Below are 12,195 nucleotides of genomic sequence, written 5' to 3'. Positions count from 1 at the left end.
CGCAAACTTCCACTTACTCTCCACTTCTTTTATCTTCATCTCCCAGGTATGCATGTGGTTTTAAAATTGTCAAAGTCTCTCTTAAATTCACCCATTTCTGAAACAAGACAACATCGCTATGGCAGAGAGGAGCAAAGAGGGAAGCTGCTTCATTTGCAGGGCTTTCTAATGTCAGGGTTTGGTAGCATAGCTAGGAGTGGGTGTGAAGTCCAAAGCAAAAACTCTGGTCTGAGTCTGAGCTTTTGGAATATTTTCAGAAACTACCATCAATCCAAAAGCACCTCACCCTCAAGTGTTTGCGTTCATTATCTGAATTTTAACCCTTTCCCAGGCTCTTGGAAGCTTGGTTGTGCTATGAGTTACCATATTATATAGGGGTGGAAAATTCAGACCTAGCTCTGGATTGAATGAATGATGCAGAACCAACTCCATTTAAAATGAATTTTATCTGATAAGATACTGAGCCTTGAATCCTTCCTTGTTGGACCAGCAGTTAAACTCCCATTGATTTCATCATCTCAGGCCTGGCTCCGTTTTTCAGTTCTTGATATAATCTCCATGACAACATGCAACTTGATTACCAACTTCAGTCTTAAAACACAGTCATTATCCCCTTGTTGTCTCATTAACAGGGAAGATGAAGTTTTGCAGAGGTCCATGGGTCAATTCTAGAGTTTGGCATGGCCTCTCTCCTCTTTAGGGGTACCTTGTCTCACAGATCAAGGTTTTGGAGATTGCAACCAGAAACCATATTTTATCCTGCTCTTCCAAACCCTCCCTTGCTTCAGGGAAGGTGGCAATCAGATTCAGGGGAAACTTCCTCTTGTTCTTTCTGTAATCATCACAGATTTGAAGCTGGCTGTTTTGTTTGTTTGGTTTTTTTTTTTATGTGAGCAGGAAGTTTTATTCTGATTTCCTGGTGTCTCTTTTGCCAAACATGGGTTAATAAACTCTACCACAAATGTACCCCAGCTTTTCCCTGACATCATTGCAGCACTTACCTTTGCCATCATCATCTTATATGCGTACAAACTTTTTGACCTTCCCTTTTCCCAGAGCTCCTTCAAACTTCTCTACAAAAGCTTGTGCCTCCCTAGTCGGAAAATAAACAAGCAGGTTATTGAAACAGCGAAGCGTCTTTAGCTTTTCACCTCTGCCTGCACTGGTGGGAGAGCAGCCATGCTGCCCTCCCCATGGGAAGGCAGGGGTTTGGGCTCTCTGTGCCCCATGCTGTGTCTGGAGTGCCAGCTGCTATCCGCTGCTGGTGTTGCTGCACTGTGCAGGGCTTGCACACTCACCCAGGACTAGTTAATAGGTCCCCAAAGCTCCCATGCTCATGCAGCAGAGATGTGCCCTAAATCTTGCTCCCTGCTTTTCCCTGGGTGTAGATCTAAAGCCTGCCTGTTTCTCTTGCTTCAGAGCTCTTCCACCCTGGCAAGCCTGTTTAATTTCTCTCTCCTGGTGCACCGGTCAAGAAAAAAAACCACATTTTCTAGTGAAAACAACTCCAAGAGGATCCAGAATTTCCCTCCACAACACCTCCTTGGATGAATATCAGAGATGTACGGTTGGCCCAACAAGACAGTCTCAGTGCCAGAGAAATGATGTGTACGCTGGTCAGAAGTAAAATCAAGCTGCAAATTGAAATAGTTTTAGATAGAATTCTAGGGGAAATACAGAGAAAAGACCTAGGTAGATACTATTAGAGTATGCTGAGTTTGTGAATAAGATTATATCATATATTGATGTTGGTGATACAGCTTGAGAAGAGATTAAATTTAAGGGCTCGGGACTTCCTTTGCAATGCTAAACCTGTGGAAAGATTGACTTCTACTTGGTAAAAATAGCTGGCTAGTGCAGCCTGTAACCTTAGGAAAATCACCTGCAGCTTTATTTGCAAACCTGAAGTGAGATTTCTAAGTCTTGAAAGTATTGTTTCTCTCTCTTTCTATTTCATATCCTCATCTGTGCAATGGGGCTAATCTTTTCTTATCTCAGGGTTGAGTTTGTGCAGCCAAAATAACTAATGAATGTACAGCACTCTGAGAGCCTTTCTGAGACACCTGCACAAGCAATGCAACAGTTTTGTTTCGGTTCATTAGTGGGTTGTAATGATTGCCATGGTTCAGGGATCAGACGAAAGGATGGAGGTACATTATCAAACATGATCCCAGGCAGAATCTTAGCCAGGATCCTACACCAAAGGGAAAATGTGTCAGAAATAATACTGCTTTGCTCTTTTTTCTTTTCTTGCAGAACTTTGGACTTCGAGGGTCATAAGATTTATTTGTAATGAGCTCAGGCTCATAGCATGCCTGTGAGATAGGAAAGCTGCTTTAATACAGTTTCCCTGAATAGATCTTTACCCAGATTTTTAGAAATAATTGGCAATGTTCAAGGCTTCTGATTTTAGTGGAAGATGGAGCAGGTCTTGGCCTTCAGGGTGTAAAAAAGAGAAGCAGAGACATACGGTGAGTACCAGCCTTTGCAGCCTGGTCACCGCAGCTCTGAGCAGCCTCTTGGCAAAGATGGATGGGGGGACATCACCGTTCCCCATGGGGCTGTGTATGCCTATATGACACTATTTTGAAAGCCCTCATGGTAGAAAAGGGGTTTCAGATGATGTTTTAACCTATAGAGCTGGGATTTGAATCATTGCCTTCGCGTGGGGATGATTTGTTACGAGCTGGTCCCTGTCGACCTGTGGCTTTTGAATTCCCTGATCAGCCCTGGCCTCCTCTTGCCCTGCACTAAGGGGTCTCTGCAGCTGTCCGTGTTGTTCCCACATCCAGCGTGGGTTGGGAGGCGATATTATCTTTGCTTCACAAACCTCTGCAGATAATACGGCTTTTTTTCCAAGCAGCACTGTCTCAGGAAGTGGTGAAGTAACATGGCACTTTGCTGCTCTGATTTCTGTCTGACAACGGGCATGAATAAGCAAAACCAGGACACCGAGTTTGCTTTACAAGTATCTTGACAGTAGTGAGTCGTTTGGTTTTAAATACAAGGGTAGAATGACCTGGCCGTGGGTATCAGTTGAACAGATTTGCACCTTGTCCGTTCTTTGGTTACAGAGGCTGAAAATCAAATTCCATATTTTAATTCTGATCATTTAAACCCAGGTAAGCTGGCCAAGGCTCTGCCGGTCACTTTTTTCTGAGACCGGGGTGTTGCAGTAGCAGCAGCAAAAATGCAATTTCTAGGAAAGGCAAAGTGCATCTGACAGTCAGCAAAGATCCCAGGGGTGCAGGTTCCGGTGTGACAGTTACCTGAGCACTGAGAGCTTCTTCACCATCCTCCAGGGCTTGTTCCTCATGGTGGAAATCAGCTTTTTCTTTGCTCCACCTGCTCCATCAACATTGCGAGCTCTTCCTCTGACAGCGACTCCTCGTCGGATGAGTTGGAAGAAGAAGTACTGGGAGAGACACAAAATGAAGGCACAAAATGGAAAGTCTTGCTTGGCTGGGCACACTGCCACTGGCCCCTGGGGATCCCAATCTGATGTGGGCATAGTGCCTCACTGTCCCCCAGCTTAGTGTGATGCCAGCGCAGCCCCTTCACTTTATTTGTAATACAGGCTGGCGTCCATCCAGGATAATCTAAAGGCAGGTGCATTGCACTGTAACTCACCTGACATTGGTACTTTGGACCATGCTTCAGGCTACAGAAGCATCGCCTAGGGCTGGAAAGTGTTTTTTACGCTTTCAGAGGGAAATGGAAGATGTGGGGAGAAGCAAGAGGGTTGGACAAGCAAGATTTGGAAAAGGAAGAGATGTGAAAACATGAGATATCCATTTTAACCCGTCTGTTTCCATACCACCACCAAAAAAACGTGCCCAGATCCAAGTCGCTCAAGCTGCCTTGTTTAAGAGTGCTTTTTATACCCTCAGCTGTACGCACAAGGGCTCCACTACCTGCGTGGATCTCATCCTGGATAAGAAATGATAATGACAGAAGACCTCAGACAGAGTTTGGCTGTGTGGCATTTTATACTACTCTTTTCCACAGTTGTATCTCTTTTGTGAGAGCCGTAACTTATTCGCAGTCTATTGGTTTTGCAGTTCTGACCCATATGCCACAAGCCCATGGCATGTTGATACTACTGTACTCAGGGATTGTTTTAATTACCTGTTTTTCCTGTCTTTCTTCTGGTTGTTCTCCCCCCTCCTTCCTTTCTTGTTGTTTCTTTTTCTTTGTTTTCTGACTCCTTTTGATCTTTAGTAGGAGCCTTTTTGCCTCTCTCTCTCTGCCGGCTTCCCTTCCTCTCCTGCCTTTTTCCCATCGCTGTTTTTCCTTTGGTAGTTTTTTCTCCTAGAAGCTCCATTTTGGTTGGCTACAACTGTCTTCCCTCTCTGCTCTCATCTTCTTCCCTTGTCTTTCTCTTGCTTTTTCCTTTCAAGTCTGCTTGCTCTGCCAGTTTCCCTGAGGGGCTGTTTCTTAGGTGTCTTGTCCTTTACTTCATCTTCTGCAAGACAGAAAAAACCCAAATATTTTGGGAAACACTTAGCTTTCTGTGCTGGCGAAATAAAGTTTAATCAGAGAAGCATAGTCAGCAAGGATGCCTGATGCAAACCCTAGCAAAGTCAATGAGCCTGTTGACCTTGGTGGGCTTTGTGTCATACCCCGTCCAAGAACCACGTCCAACTCTTTGGTTATGCAACTCCCACTTAAGACACTATGGCTGATTGTAGCACATCAGTGATGGATACATGACCATAAGAAAACTGGAAATAAGTTACAAATGTAAAAGCCTATCCGCCAGAGAGCACAGATATCTTCCTGACCTGTAAACACTCCAGAGCAACAGAAACAGAAATTGCAGTCGAGTTATACAGTACGTATTGTGCTTGTTGGTGCAATGTCTTTGAAAACTCTTTAACCCACCAAGGGACAGAGGTCTTCTATTTATATAGAGAAAAGGTACAGCTTAGGCAGCACCAGGTCTTATTTCTCTGAGTTTTCTTTTCTATAGGAAGGTCTATATCCAGAGAAGAAAAAACAAAAACACAGATAGTCTCTGCTGCACGTTTCATTCTTATTGGCATTGCAAGATAAAAAACTCATTTGTCCAGAAGGCAGAAGTGCTTCCAGTTTGAAGGATTGAAATGGAGCATGATTTAATTGCAGCATATTATGGAAAGGGGAAAAAAAAAAATTAAAAAATCCCAAGCCCTCCTCATCCCTTTTACCACCAAGTACATTAAAATCAATAAAATCAGTAGTAAGCTTTCCAGAGTCTTTTGGCTTCTAATTTCCAAAATTTCTGACTGATGAAAATTAAGTGTGTTTTTTTTTTTTTTTTAAAAGTAATTTGTAATTTTGGCATTGATTTTTTTTTCCCTAGGGTTGGAGAAATTGTAACAGAAGAAGGAAATGTGCTGGAATGGGTATACAGAGTGAAATAGAACAGCTTAAAAGGTGAGGAAAAGTAGAAATTAGAAAAGAAAGAATTAGAAAATTTACATTTTAGAAAGAATTAGAGTATTTACGTTTTTGTTTTGATGAAAAGTTAAGGATTAACAACAAGCAAATAGTTTTTGCTTGCTAGGGTAAAAAAATTAGTAAGTAGTGGTCGTCACACTTGTCATTGGGAATGAGAAGAAGCTTTCAACTAATTTCTCAGGAGCTGTTAGGAGGTTACTATATAATAGACCATCTCAGCTGAATTCCAGTGAGGGGATCCAGGTTAAAGGACCACCTACCCTCTTTGAGAAAGTGCTCATTTTGTGCAGCCACTATCAAAATTTTAATTTGCAATGTATCAAATATTAGGTTAAATGCAGTGCATATATTTGTTACTTTTATCTTATTCCTTGTTTGGCTGTATGGGAAGGTGGATATGATTAAAAAAAGACATCACAGTCATTTGCCAATTACTTTCTCATATTTTATGAATTGTACAGACACAGTCGTGAACCATTTTTTGCAGCATCTACACTCATATCACCTATCCAATGCTGTTATGATCTTACCTCTTAGCTATCTTTATTTAGTGTTATAACCCTACTCCTTAGCTATTTCTCTTTACTTACTATACATACAGGGTTAAAGCTGGTTTTAATCCTGTCATTGGCTTTTCCTGATTTTCCTAACAGCCCTTATTAGCTTGCCTCCAATCCATTCTCATTTTTTACCTTCTCGTGGCCATGATTAATCAAGATATCAATGTGTTTACGGTCTAAGCAAGCGTTAGAGGGAGGGCAAGCAGGACCTCGGTCAGAGTGGTGCTTACTGTGATGCCCTCATTTACTAGGGATGATCATCAAGGAATGTGGGTTCTGATAGCCTCCTACGCTAGGAGCATGGATGAAAGCGGAAGACTGCTCAAGAATGGTGTTTTACATATCACTATTGTAAGTTAAACCTCCAGGGAAAAGTCTGCCTTGCTTACAAGTAGCTCATGAAATGGTTACTGTCATAGAGCAAGTCACAACCCCGAGAGAGAAAGTACCACCTCTTATATTTCAAACAAGAAACACATTTTTTAATCTCTACATTACCTTCACTCTCTGGTGTCACTTCACTTGTCCATCAATCTCTATTCCGGCCTGCAAGACAAAGAACAAAGAGTAATTGCATTCGTGCTGGGATTTACACAAGCGATGCTTTACACAGCTAGTCCCTTAAGTGCCAGCTGAGCTCGGCAGAACCATCCCTTATTGATTATACATTATATTCTTTTCCTACAGTGACGCTCTTAATGTTTACTTTAGTTGGTAAATTGACAAAAGTTCCCTGCATGAGCACACTGAAATTGCATGATCTCTTTAAGAGATGCAAAATGATGTGCCCGGAAAGTCATGAGACATTCTCTCAAGTATTTGGCAGCATCCAAACTGAAAAGATCTCACAGTGATACCAACCATCTTCCATGATGACCTGTAAAGCACATTTCTTTTCTTCCCCATGACAGCCTCCTGTCTTTGCATGGACACCGTAGCTGCTGTGCTGTGCACGCACCCCTCAATCATATACAGGTTACTCTGTCTTCCAGTGCCCTGTGCGCTTCTCTCCTTGGCACCGCAGACAGATGGACACATCCAGCCACCGGTGACCTCCTGCTTGCGAGCCATGTGGGCAGGGGAGGGCAGGAAGAGGTGGGAGAGGCAGGGAAGACCCGGGCTCTGCCTCACCCTGCCCAAACCCTTTCCTTCCTCTCCCTTCTCCCTGTGAAAAAAGCACCTGTCGGCATTACGTTGCACTTTGTTAATTAAACATGAAGGAAAGCCCTTTAGTGGATACTTGGTGTATCGTATGAAACACAGACAGAAGTCATGTCTGGTTCTGACATAAGCATGTGGCTGAAGGGTTTGAAAGGATCAATTTTCTTAATGCCATATTCTTTACTGACCTGACGTCAATCTGTGTAACCCGGTTAGTCAATCCTACTGCTTCTTATTAAACCTCTCAGTGTGGTGCCCCTCGGGGCATGGCAGTGGGTCACCTTTTGTCTTCCATGTGTGTCCTTTGCAGGGGACTCATCGCTAATAGATGCAGCAAGGAGTCAGGAATCAGGACACCAAGATCTCTCTTTCCTTTGCTCCTCTATTCTGTGTGACCTTTGCCTACTCATTGCTCTTGCTGGTAAATAGGATAGATTTTCCTTCTAGGTGCTCTGAGGCTTAATTAATTAATGTGAGACCCTCATTTGGAAGGTCCTTTAGTATTGCAAAGTATTGTATTGCATGCTGCAGCTCACAGACTTCCGATGGGCTAAGGAGAAGTTTGAGCAATATCTGGTGTAAAACCTGCAGCATCTGACCCAGCTGCAGCTTTCCAGGGAGCCGGTGCATTCCCAGCGCAGGGTTTCTCCTGCAGGTGTGCGGATCTCACTGGAACGGTTTCTGAAGAGGAAAGCTTACCCTTATACTGTCCATGAAGTCCACTGCTGACCCTCAACTCACATGGGCATCCCTTGGGGGAACCTGGTGTGGTGACAGTATGCAAAGATTTTTTTCCAAGTGTTGGTAGAGAGAGTGTTATTTCCCCCTTCCTTCCTAAAGGTGAGGAATGTTGTGGAGATTAACTGAGGGCTGCTGCCAGCAGTGACTCTTGCAGATCACTCCTGGTCTGGGTCAGGTGCAGCACCCGAGGACGGTAACCAGCTGAGTGGGAGGCCCTCTGCTTCTATTTGCTTGCTGAATTTTTGATCAAAGGGCACCTTTCAAGTATTTTAAGTCAAATCCATGGATTGTTTGATCTGCCTATGACTTAGCTCTGCTCACCTGAGCTAAACACATAGTTTATGGTATATGTCCTATGTTATTAACAACTCTAAACCTACAAGTTCATTACATAGGGCATTTCCCTGTGTGTTCCCCCACCAGTGGGTTGGACTGGGGCTGAAGACAGCAGTAGTGGTTTTTGAAGGTCTATAACCCTATGCGTTGATGTGGTAGGTTGAGAAGTTTTTCCAGATGTGATCACTAGGTTGTTGCATTAATACTGCTCCAGGCAAAACAGAGCGATTTGCAGTTGCTGGAGGCTACTGGAACGGATTTTCTGTAGGTTACTTCAGTTGCCTTGAGCCTTAGCCCTACGCATCTCTTTCCCAAACAGATGATCTGGGGACTTCATTTGCCACGTTAAATGAAAGCCAGGTTTTTGGAGAATCAGGCGGTAAGAGGCAAAAGGGTTGCGGATGCCCATCACATCCCGCAGTGTTGTGCTTGGTGCTGGACCGCTTCTGCCTCAGGATGCCCTTCTTCTCCACCAAGGCTTCTCAGATGCTGTTTGCATGCTCAGGGTATGCTCACATGAGCGGCTTGTTGCCAGAGGTGTGCGGAATGCTTCAGAAAGGAGCGAGTTGAGTGTCCTGGTTTCTACCCTGCCACATGGTCAGTAGCTCACCCACCATCTGCGCTGCAGCGGGTCAGCTGCAGGCTCCAGACCTGCTTGTGCCACTTGGCATACCCATAGGTATGGAGCATGTGATTTTGAAAAGTGATGGGGGACTGAAGATTGATTTTGCTATGTCTTTGAGACCCATATACCCCCTTCCTGAGAAGTACTCTGCCTCCCAGAAAGGCCAGCTCATGAGGTGCTAATGCACCAAAATGTGCGGCTGGGTATACCTTTTCCTCCTACTCTGAGCCGAAACGCCCATCCTTTGCTTTTATAATCTGCACTCCAGCTCACAGAGTCAGTGGCAAGGTTGTGATGTGTTCATGCAGTCACAAGGGCCCAGGGCATAATAAACTCGGAGGGAAATCTGTGGTGGCCACGTAGCACCCTTCACTGCACGGGGAGGGGTGAGATCACCCTGCTCCTAGGAAGAGGTGCTGGTGGAGGGGTCTGAGTGTACGGGACAGAGCAGGAACAGTAGCTGTGCTATACAGTATGGTATGGCTGTTTAATGGCTGAAGATATTTGCAGGAAGCTCTGTGTGGATGTGGCTTCCCTCACTCCTGCACCTTACACTGTCCAACGTAGTAAGATTGACCAAGACAAATTGCCCTCTTCCAGGCTGGGTAGCAGCGTTTTACACTGGCATAGGTAGGGATCATTATCTTTCACACTTTCCAACTTCACTGGACTCCATCACACAGAAAGGAGGGAGGTGCATAATGGCTGGCAATTTATTCCTAATGAAGAGGGTTATTAAGGTGAATGCCTAAATGCTTACCCTTAAGGAAAACCCCTGTGTTACCTTTCAGACTCAGCCTATGGTACAACAGACCCCTTTGCACACGATCTGCTTCTCCCTTTGCCTTAGAGCCTCAAGATGAACATAAACAAATAACTCTCCCCAGCTGACACCATTATCCTCCTCTGGAAATGAGGAGTCCACCTGTGACTGATGTGCAGCCACACAAGGTCGACGAGAAACCTTGGGGTCTTTGTCCTGGTGGCACATGTCCTCGAGGGGAGAGGCAGAGCACTGTCACATTTGAGGGGGGCCAGGAAGCACCAGAGGGTGTGATGGAGAAGACAGGCTGGGCAGGTGAGCCTGGGGAGCCCCCAGGAGCAGGGTTCAGTGTAACAAAGGGGTGTCATGCAAGCTGAGGCCAAGAAGAAGTGCAGCATGGTTAGACCAAACCACAGCCGTGCCAGCATCTCTTGCCTAGCGTGATTTTGGTTAAGTGCTTAGAGACCTGTAATTTGTCCCGTATATAGCGATGTTTATATGCAAAGTTGAATAATTCAGGGGAAAAAACTTGAGATGGGATAGTCTATAAAATGTTGTATTTGAAGCAAGAAATGTGTACTTCATTCTTCATTTCACATTCTTTCGACACTCATCTTTCTCTGAAAGTAGAAGGTGCGTCGTTAAAGGAAATGTATACAAAAACACCGCAACAACCCCAAGAATGGCGAGGTGGGGAGAGCAATGAGCACTTGCCGTGTCCGTGCATGTGCGTCACACAGATGGCAGAACCCGAAGCAGCTCTGTGCAGGGCTGACCTGAGCTTGCACAGCCCTGCAACGGGGAAACGCTGCCATTCTTCAGCGCCGAGCACGCCACCGTCCTCAACTCAGGAGCCTGATTTTCTGAAGAGGATAAAGTGTCTTGCAGGGTTTATGATTTCTTAGGATTATGGATCGGGTTGGGGGGGGATTAATGGATTAGTCTTCTACCTCTGAGTTATTCCACACAAGGTATGAATAAGTAATGCAGGACCATGAATCCAGCTATTATTTATGTAAATGTCAGACTTTGTATGCAGAGTGTGGGCAACTTGTGGAGTTGTAGCGCTGATTTTTTGTCCTATAACATTTAGTTTGTTCCTCTTACGTTGGTGACTAAAGCTATATAATTGGACAGTTTGGAGTTTTAACATATGAGGACGTTGGACTTCTCACACACCTCCAAGCGTTAAATAAAAAGCAGTTGTGTTATGGAGAGAGGGTAACTGAATCCTGGAAGCACACATAACATGCTTCTAAATGCTTAATGAGCTAGTGTTTCTCCCTTTCTTGCTTTCTGATTAACATAGGGCTTTAGCTAATTAATCCATGGATTACATTTATTCAATATTCATCTCATCTATAAGTAATTTTCACTTGAGAAGGTTTTTCAGTAATAACAATAATACCTGACCTGTGTGGGTATATTTTGATGAGGACCTAAAACTTGCAAATTGCCAGAGCCAACTTTAAAGATATATCTGAGACAGACATTTAAAAGTTAAAGATCACTTCCCAACACTGACTCAGTTCTGTTGGACTGACTGTTAAAGAAAACTAAATTTTTTTTGAAACAACATAATCGTGTTTTCCAGGGTCTCTCAGGCATGCTTAATAAAACTGGATCCAGCTCAGCTGTGATCCAGTCTGGATTTTGACCAAAATCTGGGCTTTACTTTGCAAAAAACAAATTTCTGGCTATGCCATGGAAATACGGCATGGGCTACGTGTTAACCTGAGCATATATGCATGCAGATGTCATCCTCGCCCTCATGTAATCTCTGCAATGCTGCAGTGTTTCTCCATACTCGAGTATGAGGGTCTGGAGCGGCCTCTGATAGAGCAGCATGGAAACGCTTCGACAGCAAGGGCTCATCAGCAGGGCTCACTGCAAGCATGTGGGTAGACAGTCTCATTAATTTGACATAATCTGGCAAAGAAATTTCTCAGCTTTTTTAAGGGCCGCCGACAATAGTCCTCTGGCTCCCATAGAGAACGGTGGGCCTAGACCATGGCTGGAGGCAGTGAAACGGTGCCAAACACACGTCCTGTGCTGTTTGTGCAGCGTGGGCGCTAGTTACCTGTAAGGATGGTGCAGTCCCACTGGGAAAAATTACATGAGACTAAAGGTACAATGCTCGGGATGTTCAGTGCAGGCTGCACCAGCTTCTGCTTTGCCCACAGAAATAACCTTTTTCTGAATAATCCTGGCCCAGAGCTCTCGCTTTTTTCTTTCTTTCTTCTTGCTATTTCGTAGTGTTTTTCTCTTTGGCTTTCGCTTGCCTCATGCCTCAAGGCACGGCTGGGAGTTTCCTGGGAAGGAGCCTAACAAGCCCCGTACAGGCTGTGAGTCTGTATTGCAGCTGAGGAGCACTGACTGCCAGAGGGCTGCTTGTTTGGGTGGCCTGTCAGGAAGAATTGAACCAAGACAGGGGCAAGACGTGCGCTGGCAGGTCCTGGATCTGTGCCAGCTTGGAGACGTATCTCTGAATGTCAGGTCAATCACAAGGCACAGCCCCTCAGCCTTCCGTTGCTTCTTACCACGTAGAAGCCAGTAATGAAGTATTG

The 12,195-nt window shown here is 44.6% G+C and overlaps 1 protein-coding gene across 1 annotated transcript in view; it reads right to left on the bottom strand.

Annotated features, from left to right (window-relative positions):
- The window catches only part of LOC104384645 (transmembrane channel-like protein 2), a 93,539-nt gene that overhangs the window by 35,723 nt on the left and 45,621 nt on the right, over positions 1–12,195 (bottom strand). Inside the window, 9 exon segments of the mRNA XM_086615171.1 lie at positions 18–47; positions 50–97; positions 998–1,031; positions 1,033–1,093; positions 3,270–3,339; positions 3,342–3,415; positions 4,129–4,183; positions 4,186–4,264; positions 4,266–4,352. Coding sequence (XP_086471297.1) covers positions 18–47; positions 50–97; positions 998–1,031; positions 1,033–1,093; positions 3,270–3,339; positions 3,342–3,415; positions 4,129–4,183; positions 4,186–4,264; positions 4,266–4,352 — 538 coding nt within the window.

The sequence above is a fragment of the Tauraco erythrolophus genome, chromosome 7 (assembly GCF_009769465.1).
Source record: "Tauraco erythrolophus isolate bTauEry1 chromosome 7, bTauEry1.pri, whole genome shotgun sequence".
Lineage (NCBI taxonomy): Eukaryota > Metazoa > Chordata > Aves > Musophagiformes > Musophagidae > Tauraco > Tauraco erythrolophus.
The sequence above is the reverse complement of the archived record's forward strand: the minus strand, read 5'-3'. Positions and strand labels throughout refer to the sequence as shown.